Source organism: Sorex fumeus, unplaced genomic scaffold, assembly GCF_029834395.1.
Source record: "Sorex fumeus unplaced genomic scaffold, SorFum_2.1 ptg000008l, whole genome shotgun sequence".
Classification (NCBI taxonomy): Eukaryota; Metazoa; Chordata; class Mammalia; order Eulipotyphla; family Soricidae; genus Sorex; species Sorex fumeus.
The window spans coordinates 12,371,267-12,389,926 of NW_026606065.1; the positions used below are offsets into that span (position 1 = coordinate 12,371,267).

At 32.6% G+C, this 18,660-nt stretch overlaps 1 protein-coding gene across 24 annotated transcripts in view; it reads right to left on the bottom strand.

The window, feature by feature from the left end:
• The window catches only part of RIMS1 (regulating synaptic membrane exocytosis 1), a 518,137-nt gene that overhangs the window by 95,407 nt on the left and 404,070 nt on the right, over window positions 1–18,660 (bottom strand). For 16 of the 24 annotated variants that reach the window (XM_056109989.1, XM_056109987.1, XM_056109993.1 and 13 more), the window contains 2 exons: window positions 17,597–17,709; window positions 1,105–1,217 (listed from right to left, as the gene is read on the bottom strand). In XM_056109989.1, the coding sequence (XP_055965964.1) occupies window positions 1,105–1,217; window positions 17,597–17,709 (226 nt within the window). The remainder of the gene's footprint in view (window positions 1–1,104; window positions 1,218–17,596; window positions 17,710–18,660) is intronic. The other 8 variants (XM_056110000.1, XM_056109999.1, XM_056109995.1 and 5 more) reach the window with 1 other exon arrangement.

The following is an 18,660-nucleotide window of genomic DNA, read 5'->3' on the forward strand; positions in this document are numbered from 1 at the left end:
ATGATTCTGTGGTAGTCTTATGACAAAACCATAGTTTGGAAACACAACTATTTTTTGTTATTCTCTTAATATGCATATGACAATGCAATTAACATTTACATTTATTTAAAAAATAAGTGGGTGGGGCCAAAGAAACAGCTCCATGGGTTGAATGCATGCTTTGCATGCAGAAGGCCTGGGTTTGATTCCCCTGAGTGGACCCATGAGCACCACTGGGAGTAATCCCGGGGCACAGAGTCAGATGTGATCCCCACGCTCTGCCAGGTGTGGTTAGTCCCAACAAAAACTCAAGAACAGTAGGGTTTCATAGGTCTATGTTTCAAGCTAAAAATGCTAATGTAATTTGTATTTACATTTCAGTTTCTAAAAGGTCATTACTTCCAGATGATTTTCTTAACTTCAAATTATCACAAGGTATTAGGTCACTTTCGTAAAACTCTTATTATAGATCCTTAAATATATATTTGGCTATATGGTTAAAAATACCTCTGAAACCTCAAATCCATGCATGTTTTAATAAAAATTATTAGAAAGTGGTTGTTTATTTATAAACATCGTAGTATCCCTTTCAAAATAATAGTGAAATAAAAACGAAATATTTGTAAGCATCTGAAATTATACAGATTTTAGTTTTCAAGATTTTTGGAGTCAATTTCTACTCTTGCTGAAGACATAGCAATAAGAAATCTTACATTGCTAACATTGTGTTTTGTCAACAAATTTCAATCGTTAATATGTGCCTAAAACAATTTAAGATGATAAATCTGTATCTTATTTTAAATTCTACACTAAGAGAAAATAAAGCATTAAAATTATACATATTTTTAGTTAATGTGAATTTGACAATCATTAGTACCAAGTATATACATTTGCTTTTCAGAAAAAAAATGAGAAGCAAGCTCATGAATGCTGCTTTAATAATGTATCTTCTGAAAGCATTAAGATGTGAGTTTTTTCTGTAAATATATGCTTCTTTATATATGATACAAGGTTATCATTTGACACCTTCTCCTACATACTTTGTTTTTTTTTTTTTTGCCAGTCCTACCTGGTACATGCACTGTATATTTACTAGGTAATTACGAATCGTATTACTAGTTTTACCTTGGAGTATTGCTCGTGATCAAGTTCTTGACTAGAACCAGACCCTGCTGTCTGCTTAAATCGATGCACTTTCATTTTCATTTGTCTTGTTCGCTCCTCCACTACTAAGCTTGCTGCAAAAACACACAATGGAAGTCTATTAAAACAGATGAAGCATCTTCTGGGAACTGAACGGTTTAAAACTTCAGGGTTTTTGATATGACTTAAATGAACTTTAGAAATAATTAAAAATCAAACAAAATGCATAAAATACAATGCTAGTAGCTACTAACTCTAAAGATGAATATGACTTAAATCACACAGAATGGAGAGCACAAATGTTAGTAAGGAAAGGTAAGTACACTAGTTCTTCACCTGACATAAAATATTTTCAACCCTATTCGCATGTGGTTATGTTAAGTCAAATGCAATTGTGAAAATGTTTTCTAGTCAACTGGTTGCTGCATGTACATATATAAACAAATATGCATTCTGAACACCACACATATATGCACATGCTTACATGCATGCATACACCCACTTGACATCCTCAGCTAACAGTCACCTAAAAATTACTTTCAATGATTGCCATTTCTAAGGTATTTCTTATTAAATCATCATTAAAATCTACAGGCGGTTTTTCAAGAATATTTCTCATTTTTTAAAAGGAACTGAATAAAATGTTAGTTTTCAATTTCTGATGGCTATGTCTGCCAGAATATATAAAATTCGCAACTTCAAAAAATCTGATATGAAAAATCTGTCTTTATAGTGGCAAAGAAATTGATTCTATTTAAGCGTTTATTTATCTCTTAAGTTGCACAACTGTTTAGATGAGAAACAGTAAGTTAGACGCATTCATAAGCTTCAAGATTCTGCCTTAAACTATGTGCTTTTACAAATAAAGGAGAAAAATGAGCTAAGCTAAAAGTTGAAGCTGGGTTAAGTATTCAAAAGTTGCTATTTGCACTATCAACAATTTAAGTTTATTTTTGAGAACTTATCTTTTGCCAATCTCCCAAACTATTAGATCTCTGTACTAAGGATTATTTTATTTTGAATCTATGTGCATACACAAACATAAAGAACATTGTGTAATCAAAAGTCAGGAGTACTGTTAAAAGCTTCTAATGATTTAGATAATAATGGAAATATCAAAATTTCTAATTGACTTATAGCTGATTTCATCTCTGACAAGTAATTTATAAAGATATTTGCTGAGAAAATTTTCCACTGCAATGATTTAGACATGGCCTATAACTCTGATAAAAGATGCTGGCATTCCTTTAAAAACTAAGTCATTATCTAGCTTTTGCTGTGTGTCCAAGTAGAGAATAATATTTCAAAACATTAATACACAGTTTGAAATTTTAAAACATTTTCTAGCTATATTTGTTTAAATGTACATTTGAAGTTAAAAGTTTTAATCATACTTTTATATTAAAGTTATAGCTCTATCCCCATTTATATTCTGTAAATTAGGCAATCTTAATTTCTAGTATAACAGTTATGTGACTTAAGCGATGGCACATATGTGATTTGAAAATGTTGGCTTCAGACACAGTAAATGATGACCATTACTATGATTAAAGGATGGTTTAACAAAATTTCGAGAAAAACTCAGAAATTATTTGACAACATGTGAAGTCATGATGAGTACTATAAACCGAAAGCCACTTGAGAGAGATTAAAAATTGAGTCAAAGTTATTAAAAAATGTAAGTCATATTTAAATAAAGTCATATTCAATGTATGAAAACGTACAACTATATCTTTGCTGCCTTCTGCCTCTGGTGAGGTACCCTATGATCGCTCATTTGTTTTGAGGTGTGAGTACCACTGCACTGTCACTGTAGCACTGTCCTCCCATCGTTCATCGATTTGCTCGAGCGGGCACCAGTAACGTCTCCATTGTGAGACTTCTTGTTACTGTTTTTGGCATATCGAATATGCTCCAGGGAGCTGGCCAGGCTCTGCCACGTGGGTGGGATACTCTTGGTAGCTTGATAGGCTCTCCAAGAGGGATGGAGAAATCGAACCTGGGTCAGTCACGTGCAAGGCAAACGCCCTACCCGCTGTGCTATCGCTCCAGCCGGAAGTGTGAGTAGTCAAGTGAATTGTCGTTAGTGGTACTCTATTATTAAGCCCAAATTACCACAAACTTTCCTAGTAATAAAAACAAAATCAAATGTTAACTTCTATCAACAAATGGTATCACTTTTATTCTTAAAAAGAAAAAAAGCCGGGGCTGGAGCTATAGCACAGCTGGTACGGTGTTTGCCTTACACACAGCCAACCTAGGTTCGATTCCCAGCAACCCATATGGTCCCCCGAGCACCACCAGGAGTTAATTCTTGAGTGCATGAAGCAGGAGTAACTCTTGTGCATTGCGGGTGTGACCCAAAAAACAAAACAAAACAAAACAACCAAAAAAAAGCCTGTGACACAGATGAATGCATTGGTGTGTAACCTTCACTTTCGTTATTATATAATGCTTTTTAAAAAATGGAGGCTCAGTGCTCCTGGAGTCACTTGCAGCAATTTTCAGCTAGCCATGCCAAATAGTTCAATGCAAGGGCTTGAAGATGCTTAGGTGCTGCTTGGGCTTGGTGGTACTAGGGACCTTCTGAGCTACCCTGGTGGTGCTTCAGGTGTCCAGAGCTATGGTTATTAATGTTCAGGGAACCATGTGGTACCAGGGAGGGGGTACTTACTGGGAGCCAGGATCAGTAAACTTGGGTCAGCTGCATTCAAGATAAGAGCCCTTCCCACTGTACTATCACTCTGGCCCCTAGTATCATATAATTTTTAAGGGAATAATGTACTTAGCCCTCTGAGAAATTATTTTATAAGTGGTATTGGCCTAAATCCTCTGGATCAATTTTGGTGATCAATTTTGACTTATTTTGTTAGAACAACACCTCATCTCTCAGGCTAAGAGTTATTAAGCTTATGAAAGGCCTGCTTTTAAACTTTCATTCTACAATATCAAACTATAAATCATTAGAAGACATCTAATATCTAAAATGAATCTTCAAATGGCTTTAAATGATTTCACTTTCACCTTCAAAAACTTAACATACCACCTTTACTCTCAAAGTGAAAGTTAAAATCATTTAATCTGTCAAAGATAGAAAATCTCCAAATTAATATTACACAGAATCATAAGTAGATCCTCTTGGTTCACCACCAAATATGTAGCTTCTTTGCTCTCTCCATTGCTTGCAATCAAATTCCAAGAACAGTTGGAAAATGCAAATATATTTCCATTTAATTATGCATATCAATAGCTCAGAAAATGACACATAATTCACTTTTAAAGTATTATTTTCTGTCATGTATAGTACTGCATATTTTGAAATAACTGTTTATACAAAGTCATACTTCAGTAAAGGAATTTTTCATACACATCAGTGAAAACCCTTTAGTGTAAATGTGGAAATTAACTTTTCCACTAAATTTACTTATTCTGCATTTTATTTTTGACTGCATATTGTGGAGTAATATGGAACTATTTCTGGATTACTGGTGTATTAATCTAAATAGAAGATACATTATTGAACATAGTTTATCACAAATCTGAGCAAGAAGAATTGGATCTAGTAACATTCATGATTTATACAAAGAATAGTTAGGAATGAGTAGGTGAAGGTAAATTTAATCATTGTAACATGATCTGTTTAATAAGTTCATTTCATTTTCATTTCATCATCCTGTTATTCGTCGATTGCCTCGAGCAGGCCCCAGTAACGTCTCTTTCATCCTAGCCCTGAGATTATATTCAAGGCTATTTAGGAGAAAGAGACCCTTCATTGTTACTGGTATCTGGCATATTTGGTACGCCACGGGGAGTTTGCCAGACTCTGCAAACTATCATTAAAATATCCTAGTTACTATCATTAAAATATTAAAATAAATATTAAATATTTATTTTAAAATATTAAAAAAAATATTAAAATAAGTTACTATCATTAAAATATCCTAGTCCAGAGAATTTCTTACTTTAAAAATTTCTTACTTTAAAAAAAAACTCACTATTGATAAGTGGTAATACAGATTTGATGTTATTTTAACAATTGTAATGCAAAAAGCAAAATCAAAATAGAAAACATTTTTTTCAATTTATCCCATCCAATCTAACATGAACTTTATATTTTATGAATATTCTGACTGTACATAGAACTGTAAACTAACAAAAAAATTAAAATGTGTTGCTATTCCTTTATAAAAAGATTTTAAAAATTAAGGAATTCTGGGCTTTAAAAATATTTCCAAAGCTGAAATATCGTATTTAAATAACCAATCCCATTTTGTTTCAATAATTTCAATTAGCCTTTTAATGAAAATATAAATTTCATTTAATTCCATCACAGAAGGGTGTATTCAATAAAGACTTTAGTTATGAATGAAATAGTGATAGTAGTATAAACAATTTATCTTCCCTATCACAAGTATCTAACCAACAATGAAAAATTATTAAAAAGTTTTGGAGTTGGAATTCTCACTATATTTTCTATGAGCTGAATAATTTTTTTAAGAAAAACATATTAATCACTTAAAGACATTTATTGAATATAATCTATTTAGATCAACTTTATTTACATTATCTTTTTTTAACTGACGTTTTTTCAGACAAGTCTACTTTAGTCAAAAATCAGTTCAAGAATACATTTATAAGTTTAAATTGAAAATTAATTTTTGGGATTAAATTGAAATAAACATATGAAATAATATTTTGTCTTTTAAGTTAATTAAGAATGTTATTATAGATGAAAGGTAAGAAAAATTAAAAAGTCTTTAGTGTAGTACTATTTTCTAAGGGAAAGCATTAGATAAAAATTAAAACTACTTTCTTTTCAAATAATATAGTTTACTATGAAATTTTAATCTAGTATTAAGAAGGATCTTTAATAACTTTATGAGGCTGAAATAATTTGTAAATACTATATGCATCTATACACATTTCTGTACCACAGTTGTAAATTTATTAAGAAGGTCCTAATTAAAGAAAAATGTTAAGTAATTTTCTAAAACTCCCTACCTTAACTCAAAACTAAAATATTACCCACATTAAAATTTCTAAGTATTAATACTCATGAAATGTTACTGAAATGTTTCTTTATATGAAAATTACATATAAAGAAATTTATTCTGATCTCATTCTAGAAAGAGTTTATATTTTTCTATATGCATCTAGAAATTAACATGAATTCGAGGCTTAATACAATATTCATACAATATGCAGCTGTATCTAATAACTTCCGAGTACTCTTGGTGAGTATGAAATAGAAAAAATTTTTCAACAATAGTTGAGTATTTCGGGGCTGGAGAGATAGCACAGTGGGTAGGGCTTTTGCCTTGCACGCGGTCGACCCGGGTTCAATTCCCAGCATCCCATATGGTCCCCTGAGCACCGCCAGGAGTAGCTCCTGAGTGAGGAGCCAGGAGTAACCCCTGTGCATCGGCAGGTGTGACCCAAAATGCAAAAAAAAAAACCCAAAAACAATAGTTGAGTATTTTATTTTGTAATAACTTGTAACAGTAAGGTATTAAAGCTGATATGCAGTAACATCTGAACAGAACAATTAAGCATCTCTAGTTAATGTGCTATCATTGTTTATAAGTAGAAAAATTAATGCCTCTGTTTCATAGTTGTTTAGTAACACAAAGAGAGTTAAGTGATAAGTGGAATCCCAGTCTCCCATGCCTCAGAAAGACTAATGATAAATCACACACATTTGAATAATAAAATGTATAAAGAAATATATGAGCTAAAAACTTCAATTGAGAGTATTCACAACAATCACTGCTCTGAAGAATTTTATTTAGAAAAATATAATAGTCTTTGGAACCTTAAATACCAAAAAAAAATGCTATGAAATATAACTTAAAAGATAATGAAAGATAAAAAAGTACTTAATTATTCCTGAAAATACTAAAAACTATATCCCAAAAACAAAAATATTCTGAATAGTCTCTATTAAGTCTTTAAATGAATACAAATCAAGATGGAGAAACACAGTATAAACTTGGAAATAATGTGGTCAAATGTAAGAACCCAGACTGGGAATGAGTAGGTATAGAATACAGTCTTTGTACTATAAGCCATTATCAATAATCTGTGCTGCTATGATGAATTTCTGATACAAATAATGGAGCTTTTATTTGTGAAGTGAAGGGTTTGTTTATAATCAGTTTTGGCTGTTGTTGTTTATGATTCTGTATTATTTTAATAGAAAATGGGTAAACTATTTTAACATTTTCTCACTTTGAAAAAAGAAAAACTACAATAACTTTAATTTCTGCTTTAGTTTTTAGTTTCTGGAATATGCAAATTTACCATTTCACCAAAATGACAAATGTTAAGAGGGTAAATTCGACAGCCGCATTTCACATTTTTACAAACCAGAGTAATTTTTTCCAATTGAAAGAAGTATTACTTCTTAGTATCTCTAGTTAATGTGTTATCATTAACTATTAAGTATTAGCATCAGTTTACTAACAGTTAACTAACAATTTACTCCTTAAACATTTTGAGTCATTTGAGTGTAATTAGAAATCTGATATACTATAGAATGCCTATCAGAGCACCACATGTATATAGCATATAAACATAAATACTTAATACTTAAAATATTGATTTTAAGCGAATTATCATATTTTGGGTCATTTTGTATTTTCTAGAACAAAATACTTTGCAACATGCAATGGTAGAAGACTTTGGAACGGTTTTCCTTTGCTATTGTATGACTCCGCATATCTAAAACAAATCTAAGAATTTATAATTCCAGACATCATTTTCAATGCAAAAACTGCCAAGTTCTAAAGCAACAAATTTCTAGCCAGAAATTTGACAGGTAAGATAGGCTCTTGCCATTTTACTTTGTCCTTCTTTGGTTATTTTTGGATCAAACTTAGCACTGCTTAGGAATTATTCCTAACTCTGCACACAAGTTAAGACAAATGCCCTTTTTCTAACTGAATCACAGTGAGATACCGTTACAAATCTGTTCATGATTTGGTTTCAGTTATACAATATAGAGAACTGTCTTTATTATGAGACATTTCTTTGAATTCTGTCTTCATGAAGAACATGCTATCTATGTAACATTTCTCTGGGGGAATAACAAAATCAGACTCAGAAGGACCATGATTTTCATGGCAAGTGATCACTAAGTGTTTGTTATATTTTATATTTATATATTTTACATACATATATACAATTTTAAATTTAAGTTTATATAAATTTTATATAACATTTTTATAATTATACCCATGATAACAGAATAAAGTTGAAAGGTTTGATATGGCATAATAGACAAATTTGATGTCAACTTTTGACTTCATTCATCCTTTAAAAAAACTGTATATGTTCTGCAATTATTTAAAAATTATGTCAATATTTAGCAGGCATACAGTTTGAATGGATTTAAATCTGTCATCCTTTTTCCTCCTCATTGTCCCCTCAGATCATAGGAAGAGGAGATCATGATCTTTCTCCACTGGGGACTTACAAGTCAAAACTTGGCTGACTTTTTAAGTAAACTGAGGTTTTAAAATCCAAAAGCATTTATAAATATTATAAGTAACTACATGTGAATTGGCACAAAGAGCTCGGCCACTGTTGTACGTGGTTTCTTTCACTCTCAATCACGCCACAGTTTTCTGAATAGTCATTCGTAAATATTTAAAGCAAATCCCTGGAAGATTAATACATTTTAACTTTTCAAAAGAAAAAAATGTATTCTGGCAAGGGTTTCATCCACACCCACCAGTACTCAGGGCTTACTCCTGACTGCAGTCTAGGACCATTCAGGTTCGGTGGACCATATGTGGTGCTGGGGATGCCTGCCTTGCGTAAAAGGTTCTTAGGCACAGTACTAACGCTACAGTTTGGGACTTTCCAAATTTTAACAGTCATTAATAGGCAATCATTTGCCTGGCCTAATACACATTTACTAAGTAATAATAAAGTGTGACCCAAATTAAAATGTTATCACAAGTTCATACTGACTGAAAGTACATAAATGGCTAAGCTATTTTAGCAAAAGTCACTACATAATTTGCTCCTGTAAGTTGCCTAGGTGTAGACACTATAAAATGTATATAGGCAGTGGCTATTTACTAACTAATAAATAGTAAATGGTAAAATTTCAATACTTTACTGTTTGCTTTATATGAATTTTATGTAATTAATATTAACGTTTATATTTCCATAAATATATTTTTACACAATTTAGTATTTGAACAAGTTGCCAACATTTTATACGAGAAAAGTGCAAATAATTAATTTGAACTTATACTTTAAAATATAATTAACCGGACTTTAAATATAAATGTATTTAACTTAAATTTAGTTAACCAGTCCTTAAAGAGTCCCTTTGACCTGGTTAATTACTGAAACAGGAACACTAAATTAAACGCTATTTACTCCTTGTTGTGAGTCAGGTCATTTAATCACTTGAATTTGTTGCCTTTCATTCTCCATATGTATAAATTTCACATTTTTATATTGAAATGAATTTATGTTTGTCAGAAGATACTATGGTATGTTTTATAAAATGGTTCAAAATTGCTTCCCAAACCCCCACAGTTAATGCACTTAAACAATACTACCTAAAGGCAAATAAATTTTAAATTTATTATGACAATAACATTATTCTCACCTTGAAGTCATTTAATTTCTGGTTCTTTTTTGATCTTCTTATATCATTATTTCGATGCCCCCAAACTACATTCATGGGCTCTTTAAAACTGTCCAAGAAATGTAGCAGAGAGGGAAAAGATGTCTTACTTTTAGAAAGAATCGTTTAAATTATGCCTATAAAGCAGATTGAAGCCTATAATGATCTGGTCTCTCAGCTTTCAACATGAAAAATAATGGTGAAAGGCAGAGGATGTGGGATTAATACTTATGTTTTCTTGGTTAACTTTCCTTTGGGAGGATGTTTTGACTGCTTTTCTTTGTTCAAGAAGCACAGTGATTCAAAGGAAAAAGCCAAGAATTACAGTGTTTTTACTGAGTGTAGAGAATACCAAGTCACTTGGAGGAGATGCTCCCTGCATGGGACTCTGTAAGGTCCTGGAGCTGGACCACAGCGACAGGGGACAGCTAAAAATACAAGAGCCGTGGAGACAAAATCTTGTTCTCTCTCACAGTAAGTTTCCTTCCTTGGTGTTTGTTTTTGAATCTATCATTGTCATTTCACATAATCTTTTTGACTTTCTCTGTATGAAACGGGAATAATAAAACTTTCATTTCAGTTGTGCAGACTTTGTTACCATAATGACATGGTGACTGCTTAGACAATAGGTACTCAATAAATTTTGTTTGAGAGTTTTCAAATGGTCAAGAACAAGGACTTTGGAATATAACTAGTGTGCCAGACTGTCCTAATTCTAGCACTGCAAATCTTACATCATGGAAAGACTCCTGATCCCTAAAAAATGGACATGGATGGTTATCCTATAAATCCTACAATTCATCAAAAATGCATTTACTGGGAATCCTGGTAGGTATGACATAGTGCAGTCCTAATCTATCTAGAAATAACTTTATTCTTGGATATAATCAAACCCTCCCCCCAAAAAGGGGGGAACTATTGACAACAGTGGGGAATTGTCAGTTTGCATTTGACCTAATTCAGTAGCCTTCAGTGGCTACTCCTGGCTTAGTGCTTGGGTTTGTTCCAGGCAGTTCTCAGCAGGCCACGTGATGCCGGAGAACAAACCTGGGCCTTCTACATGCAGAGCACGGGCGTCAGTGAGGCTAGCTGTCTTTTTTGGCTTCAGCAGGGATTTTATGTGAATCTTAATTTTTCCATTGTGTGATAATATGAGCCTGATTTTTATTTAAATGAATTTCTTGAACTTGTTTCTACCACTTTCTGGGATTTTCAAACTTTTTATAGGTAAGATGGTTACCATAAATTCCAGAGGAGAGGTGGAACAATGAGAGGTACATTTGAGAATATGCCTTTGGTTGGTTTCAGCCCAATGGCCCATTCTGTGAAGCATATTCACATCCTGTACCCAAGAGACACAGGCAGAATGATAACACCTCTCAGGCCAAGACAATAGCCTCATAAAAACTAATCACCTGGCAAGTCAACAATAACACTATAATGTCGAGACTTCATATAGTCTTCAGGTTGTACAACTTTTTGTTTTAGTTTGATTAGTTAAATATAATTTGGATAGTAATAAAATACTTAACAGGGTTCCAGACAAAGAATTACTATAACTTAACTTTCATTTGGAAAATGAACTCGGTCATATTATTAACTTCCAATAAAAATTTTGAATTGTACTAAAAATTGTCTGGAAAAATGCAAGTCAAATCTTCTGAATCTAAGTACAAATGTGTCAACCGTTCTTTATTTCTATGTTTTGTTGTTTGGTTGTTTGCATAATCATCAGGGCTCAGGGCTCACTCCTGGCTCTGCACTCAGGGATCACTTCTGGTGGGCCTTAGGTCCATTGGAGTGCCAGGGATTGAACCTCATTTGGCTGCACGCGGGGCATCTGCCCTATTAGCTGAACCTATCACTGTGGCTCCCGGTGTCTTGACCATATTTATACTTGTGGACATGAAGTTGTACTTCTGGTAATAGAATTAAAAATTCAGAATGATCAAAACCTAGGTACAAAGACATCTTGATGTCACTAGATTTTTTAATTTATATATATGTAGTTGATGCTAAACATTATGTATTCTGTGTCAGAATATTTATATGATGCAACAGAATAAAATGCATTTTATACATTAAATGCAAAATAAAGTCACTGAGTATCATCTCCAATGTTCATTTTGAAAATGAGATATGTACCGTATATCTCAATACAGTAGTATGTTTTGTTTAAAATTTGTGCCTGGTAAAATAAAACATACTAAAGTATAATAAAAGGAATACAAAAGCAATCGCTCTGTTGTCTACTGCTCAGCTCATTAGAAGTGTCAATGGTCAAATTTTTTAATCACTCTAAGTTTCACCATTCATAAAATAAATGCCACTGCCAGGAATGAATGTTTAGGGTTTAAAAAGACACTGGTTTAACCGTATCTGTATCTTATATTCATAGACTGAGTAGATGTATTTTTACTGGACTGGACAGCCAGTAAGGGTAAAGATCAGCAATGTGCCAACACAGCAGGTTAAACAACTTCTCATCTATATCCCTCAGGAAGACAGATTTAATGAAAGCTATTGCAAGGTTGAGATCAAGTAGAATCACATTTACCCACTACCTTCAAGATACATAATTGCAGTGGGGCCAAATATGCTATAAGGCTACTGCTTTTCTGGAAGAAAATTCTATGGATTTTCTACTCCTCTGCAGGAATGCTACTATAAATAATAAGTAAGCATGCATCCATTTATATATTAAAGCACGGGGATGCAAACAAATAAACACATATTAAAGCAACTTATTTTCCAAGAGGAATTGTTTCTTACTGTCAGTGTGGACGAATTTTGAAGCAAAGATACTCTTAATTTTAAAGCTACCCTTTCCTATTTCATCTGAGTTTCTTACAACATAAAAATATGCGATCAAATGGCCTAAAACAACATTTAAGAGGGAAAATATATTTGTCAAATATTTTGGTTATTTCAATAAAATACATTTATTTAACTCATAACAAAAGAAAATGAATATTTAATGGTTAAAAAGATACATTTAATATTTACCTTTTTTGGTAGAGTTATATTTTTCTTGTTCTTCAATGAATTAAATGCACATAATGATGGAAACAAAAGAAAGAAATCAGCAAATTTATAGTTAGACATGGAAACATGAATCAACACAATGGCATGAATAATAAAAATGCATAACATATAATGTGATATGATAGATTGCAATGACAAACCATGAGAAAAATCTCAAATATGGCACTAAAACTAACAAAAAAAGAATGATTTCAACAATCTCAGATTAAAATAAAAACAAAAACTAGGAAATTATTATTTGTTGGCATTTGAAAGAATATTTTGTAGTATTTTCTCTTTCTCTTTTAAGAACTGCATATTTCAGCACCAATTTAAAGGTAAAGGTAAAGGCCCTCCCGTTGTTCGTCGATTTGCTCGAGCGGGCCCAGTAACGTCTCCACTGGAGACTTTGTTGTTACTGTCTTTGGCATATCGAATAGGTCACGGGGAGCTTGCCAGGCTCTGCCGTGCGGGCGAGATACTCTCGGTAGCTTGCCGGGCTCTCCGAGAAGGGCGGAGGAATCGAACTCGGGTTGGCCACGTTGGCTGCGTGCAAGGCAAACACCCTACCGCTGTGCAGCACCAATTTATTAAAGTGTTTTAATTTTAGTTCACTGTTGATTTTATTTATTTATTTTTGCTTTTTGGGTCACGCCCAGAAATGAACAGGGGTTATTCCTGGCTCTGCACTCAGGAGTTACTCCTGGTGGTGCTCAGGGGACCATACGGGATGCTGGGAATCAAACCCAGGTCGGCTGCACGCAAGGCAAATGCCCTACCCGCTGTGCTATCTCTCCAGCCCCGCCACTGTTGATTTTTGTATTCAAAAGTATTTTTAACATTTCAAACTAAACTTTCTATCATTTGCTTCATATTATTTAAAAGTCACACCTCACATAATAAACAAAAAATAAATAATTCAATTTATTATTAAGCAGTAGACATTTTCTTTTCATCATGGAAACTATGCTGTAATATTTTTTTACATAAAAAAATAAAGTCTAACTTAAGGAACTCCTTGTCCTTCTCAAATCAACTATCTTAAAATATCTCCAAGAAGATATACTCGTCTTAGACATTTTTAAAAGATCTTTACTATTCTCCACGTGAGTAAACTACTTACTGAAAAATAATGGCCAGATTGAGCATTTCAAAAGGGTGCTATCAGAGTTTAAGGTTGCAAATATAATAGCTGCATAAATAAAACACAAAAACATTTGTTTAAGAATGCTCTTTAAATATTTCCTTTTCAGAAGATCATTTTGTAGGGGGGCGGGGCTGGAGAGATATAGTACAGTGGTAAGGCGCGAGCTTTGCATGTGACTGATCCAGGTTCAATCCCCAGCACCGTATATTATCCCAAGCAACATCAGGAATAATTCCTGATCAGGAGTGTAGATTTATGTGAAAGCCCTGAGCACTGCCAGGTGTGATCCAAAACAAAACAAAACAAGGCAAACAAACAGAAAAGGATATTTGTTGAACACAGACGTCAATTAAATTGGTTTCAGAAAAAAAATATATTTTTGTGTTGTTGTTTTGCTCTACTCTTTGATCTGTGTTCTGGGATTACTCATGGTGTGGACCTACTAAAGGAACCATAAGTCACTGTCACTGTCACTGTCTCCCATTGTTCATCGACTTGCTCGAGCAGGCACAGTAATGTCTCCATTTGGCATGTTGAATACGTCACGGGTAGCTTGCCAGGTTTTTTGCCGTGTGGGCAAGATACTCTCGGTAGCTGGCCGGGCTCTCAGAGAGGGGGCAGAGGAATCGAACCTGGCCCGGCCAGGCTGGCTGCATACAAGGCAAACACCCTACCGCTGTGCTATCACTCCAACCCAAAGGAAACATAAGTGGTGGTAGGGATTGAATCTGAGCCAGTCATTTGAAAATATCCAATGAGCTGTGCTTCTTCTCTGGACTCAAAGTATACATTTTTATACAACCCATCACTTTGCTTTAGATCTTACTTATTTAATGACACATGATGTTAGGAGATAACCAGAGAAATTTTTTGAAAAACTTTGCTTTTAGTTATGCCCTACTATTTAAGTTATTCAAATTTTAATGTTACGCTTTCAGTTAATTTACCTCAAAATTTGTATTTCTCTCACTATAACCAGATCCCAAGTATAGCCTAGCACTCTAAAACTTTATATTTTAAAATACTCTGCAAAAATTAAACATGTTTACAAGTTACAATTTCTTCTCAAGTGGTATGTTTTAAAAGGACACATATTATCTTATTTCAATAAAAAATAATAAATTATTGGAATAGATAATCTGAGAAAATCTTATTATCCTGCCATGTTTTCTAAAATAATAACACAGGTAACTTCTAGACAATATGTCTGGCTAACATTAATTATGTACTGCACTTTGTATTACTATCCAGAACTAAAAGCTATGTGTAATATTTTTTCTACAAGTCAAGTGATTATCAACTTAGTTGTTTTTTTAAGAGTAAAACTATTTTTGTTAAAAATAAAAAACCTGGAAGACAAGTCCAGTGGAGGCTTACAATTTTAAATCAATTTCATTCAGCATTAATCTTCTCAGAAGATAGAACTGAAGTTTAACAAATGATACCAAGAAGAAAAAAAAACCAACATAATTCTATCATCCTAAGAACAACAATGAAACTATATTAATTTAATATATAGAATATGTCGAGCTCATGAATCAAATTAGAAGGTTAATTTTTAAAACGCATTTTAGGACACACACAGATAACTGTCTGTTCAGCTTGAAATAGTTCCAAAATAAGATGATGGTGAACATTATCATCATTTTTACTGAAATTCCAAAGCACTTGTTAACATCATAAATAGACATGTTTACATCTATAATTATATAAAAGTACTTAGATATGTTTTTGCCATATTTAAGGAGTTTTCTCTATAAGACTCAACAAATTTCAGAAACTGCAAATAACAAGAGGCATTTATTAGTATATTTGTAATATTAAATATCAATACATCCATAAATTCCATCCTCAGTCATTCCTTTCTTCCCACCTCAATTCAATCCTATGATTTTTCTGAAAGACAACTGTGAATACGAATATCATAAGTAGAAATGTTTGTGTTGACAAGAGCATGAGCTTTGTTAAAAACCAAAATCTAGCAGACAATCCAATTGATTTTGTAGAAGAAATTCTGTAGTAACAACATAACTAAAATATCACTATATTTTAAATATGCAGTGTCCTTATATACTTTGAACTTGTTCAGTATTTAAGCAACCAGAGGAAATGCAAAGAATTTCAGGAAATTATGACTTTTAAGATTTCAATCTTTAGCAAAATATGGACTGTAATACTGAGTCTTTAAAGAAACATCAGAATTTGTAGTTTAGTTGTGCAACAGGAGTTCATCAACAGATAATTTAATAAGCACAAATTTAAAGACAATTTTCTCAAGGTTATTGCTAGTATAATAATAGCAGTAATTATGACTTTTCTCTCAAAATATTCACAGAAAATTTCTGTTAAATGAATTGAAAATCCCAATTAATATTACCATTGTAGAAAAGAAAGTCAGAGATTTACACATCAGGATGTTTTCTGATTAAATGAATACACCACATAGCCCTGAACATCAAACTGCTTTATCAGGATATTTTATTTAAAAACATACAAATACAGTTTACTGTAGCAGCATTATTATATTAATAAGACGATACCTGAAATGAATGCTAATTTTTCCATTACAAAGAACTATCCTTACACACTCTGACACATCAATCCTTGAACAATTTATCTTCTTTTTTTTTTATTAATGTTAGTGTGACACACATTCATCAAAGCATTTCTTTTAAGTGAGTAAATGCATACCCAATACCCGTAATAAAGAATTAAGTACAGGTTTTGCACCAGCAACAACCAACGCTGTTAAAAAAAATACTAAAAATGTTAACTTTTTAATTATTTCGTAGGGACAATAATTTTCAAAACGTTTTAAACATAAGTTCACTCTATTTATAGTATGACCCCAAATTATGTTTTTTTCACTGAACTGAAGCTTGTGTAATAACATATACTGATAACAAATCATTCCACTTACTGTGAAAAGAACTAGCAACTTGGATCACATTAAGCAAACAGTGACTTTTTTAATCCTAGTATTTAAAGGATCTAACCCAGAGAGTTTATTGAATATAATTCTTACTGTCAAAACAATTTCATTCTTCTTCTTTCTTTCTTTCTTTCTGCATCCTTCCCCTCCCAAACACCACACACACACACACACACACACACACACACACAAACCCACACACACATGTATGCATGTTTGAAATATGAGAATTCTTAAGCAATATGAATTACTAAAAATAACCTAAAATGTTATCTTATGTCTTTTTTTTGGTAATAAAACATTAAAATATAAGTGACTACAAGTTTAAACAAAAAATACTAGTAAGGTCTTAACATAATCAAGTATTTAAATGAGGTTAAATGTGTTTTAAACTTTAGTTAAATCCATTAACTAACACAAAATATACCATATTTTACTTGACTAAAGAAAAAAATGTCATCCCTTTCACTTTTTAAAGAGTTGTCTCTAGGGCTTACTCCATTCTTTTCACTGATCATCCAAATTTCATTCATTCACTCACTTGGCACAAATGGTAGATATGCCATCACGATTAAAATTGATAGGACTAACATTCTAATAGAATTACTACGATTCAGCATACTACAAATAATTTGAAAAATACTATTTGTTTAATAGCAAGAAAGTAAAAAGAGGTACATCTCAAACCCAGAGTTTGGGGGCAATGATTTCTCTATTGGATGGCTACCTTGTTCTATACTTCCACTTCTCACTGGCACTTGTGGGAGCTGTCTTCCTCTTCGACTGCCAAAGGATGTGTCTGTGGGAGGAGACTGGGACAGACTTCCTTGTCGGTGCATCCTGTGGGCAACACACAGAGAGGGAGTATATGGCATGATGAAATTCCATAGGGCCGACAATTTTTCTTAATTCTTCCTATTATTAGATACAATTACCCTAACTGGGCAGTTGGAAGCAAAATTCAATACTTTTCATATATATATATTTATATATATGAACATACACATATATATTATCTACGAAATATTAAGAAAGGAGCTAAGAGGACATGAAAATATCTGCCACGCAGTTCTGCATGAATTCTTCAACTGAGAAGAAATAAACTCACATTTTTAAAAACTTTCTATAAAGTTGTGATTTTTGTATTAAGTTATCCTTTTTAGATAGTATGGAATCAAATATCTACTTACAGCCTCTAAGTCTAAAAATCATGGATAAAGTAGTTAAGAAAGGCTGTTGCTTAAACTGTTACTACAAAATTAATATTTAAGAATTATTTATATAAGCGCTTCAGTGACTTTATAAGTCACTAGTTCACTTAAACTTATTTTTTAAAAAGGAAAACCCTAAAAGATATTTAAAAAAATATAACTTTGGACACATTCTATCAAGTAATGCAGTGATAAAAAATTGTAATTAAAAGCTGAGAACTGCAGATACATTTGTAGTGTACTGGAGAAAGCTGGCCTTCTCTGCTGGTATTCCAACAATTTCTAAACAAAATTTTGTTTAAATCACCCTACAATTTTACTGAATGCAAATGAAATACTTTTAAAATCCATCGTATACTCCTGAAAGTTACACATTTTAATTGCAGTTCATTCCCATAATTAAATACTATATATGAATATGCCACAAACAGATGGAAGGACATAACACAGCCAATTTCAGTTTTCAATGATAGCTAATTGGCAGAGACTATCAAATACCACAGTGAAGATAGATGTAAGTAATAGAAGATGTGGAAGAGGCTTAAGTGTCACAAAGAAAGGATTAAGAGTCATGGTGTCA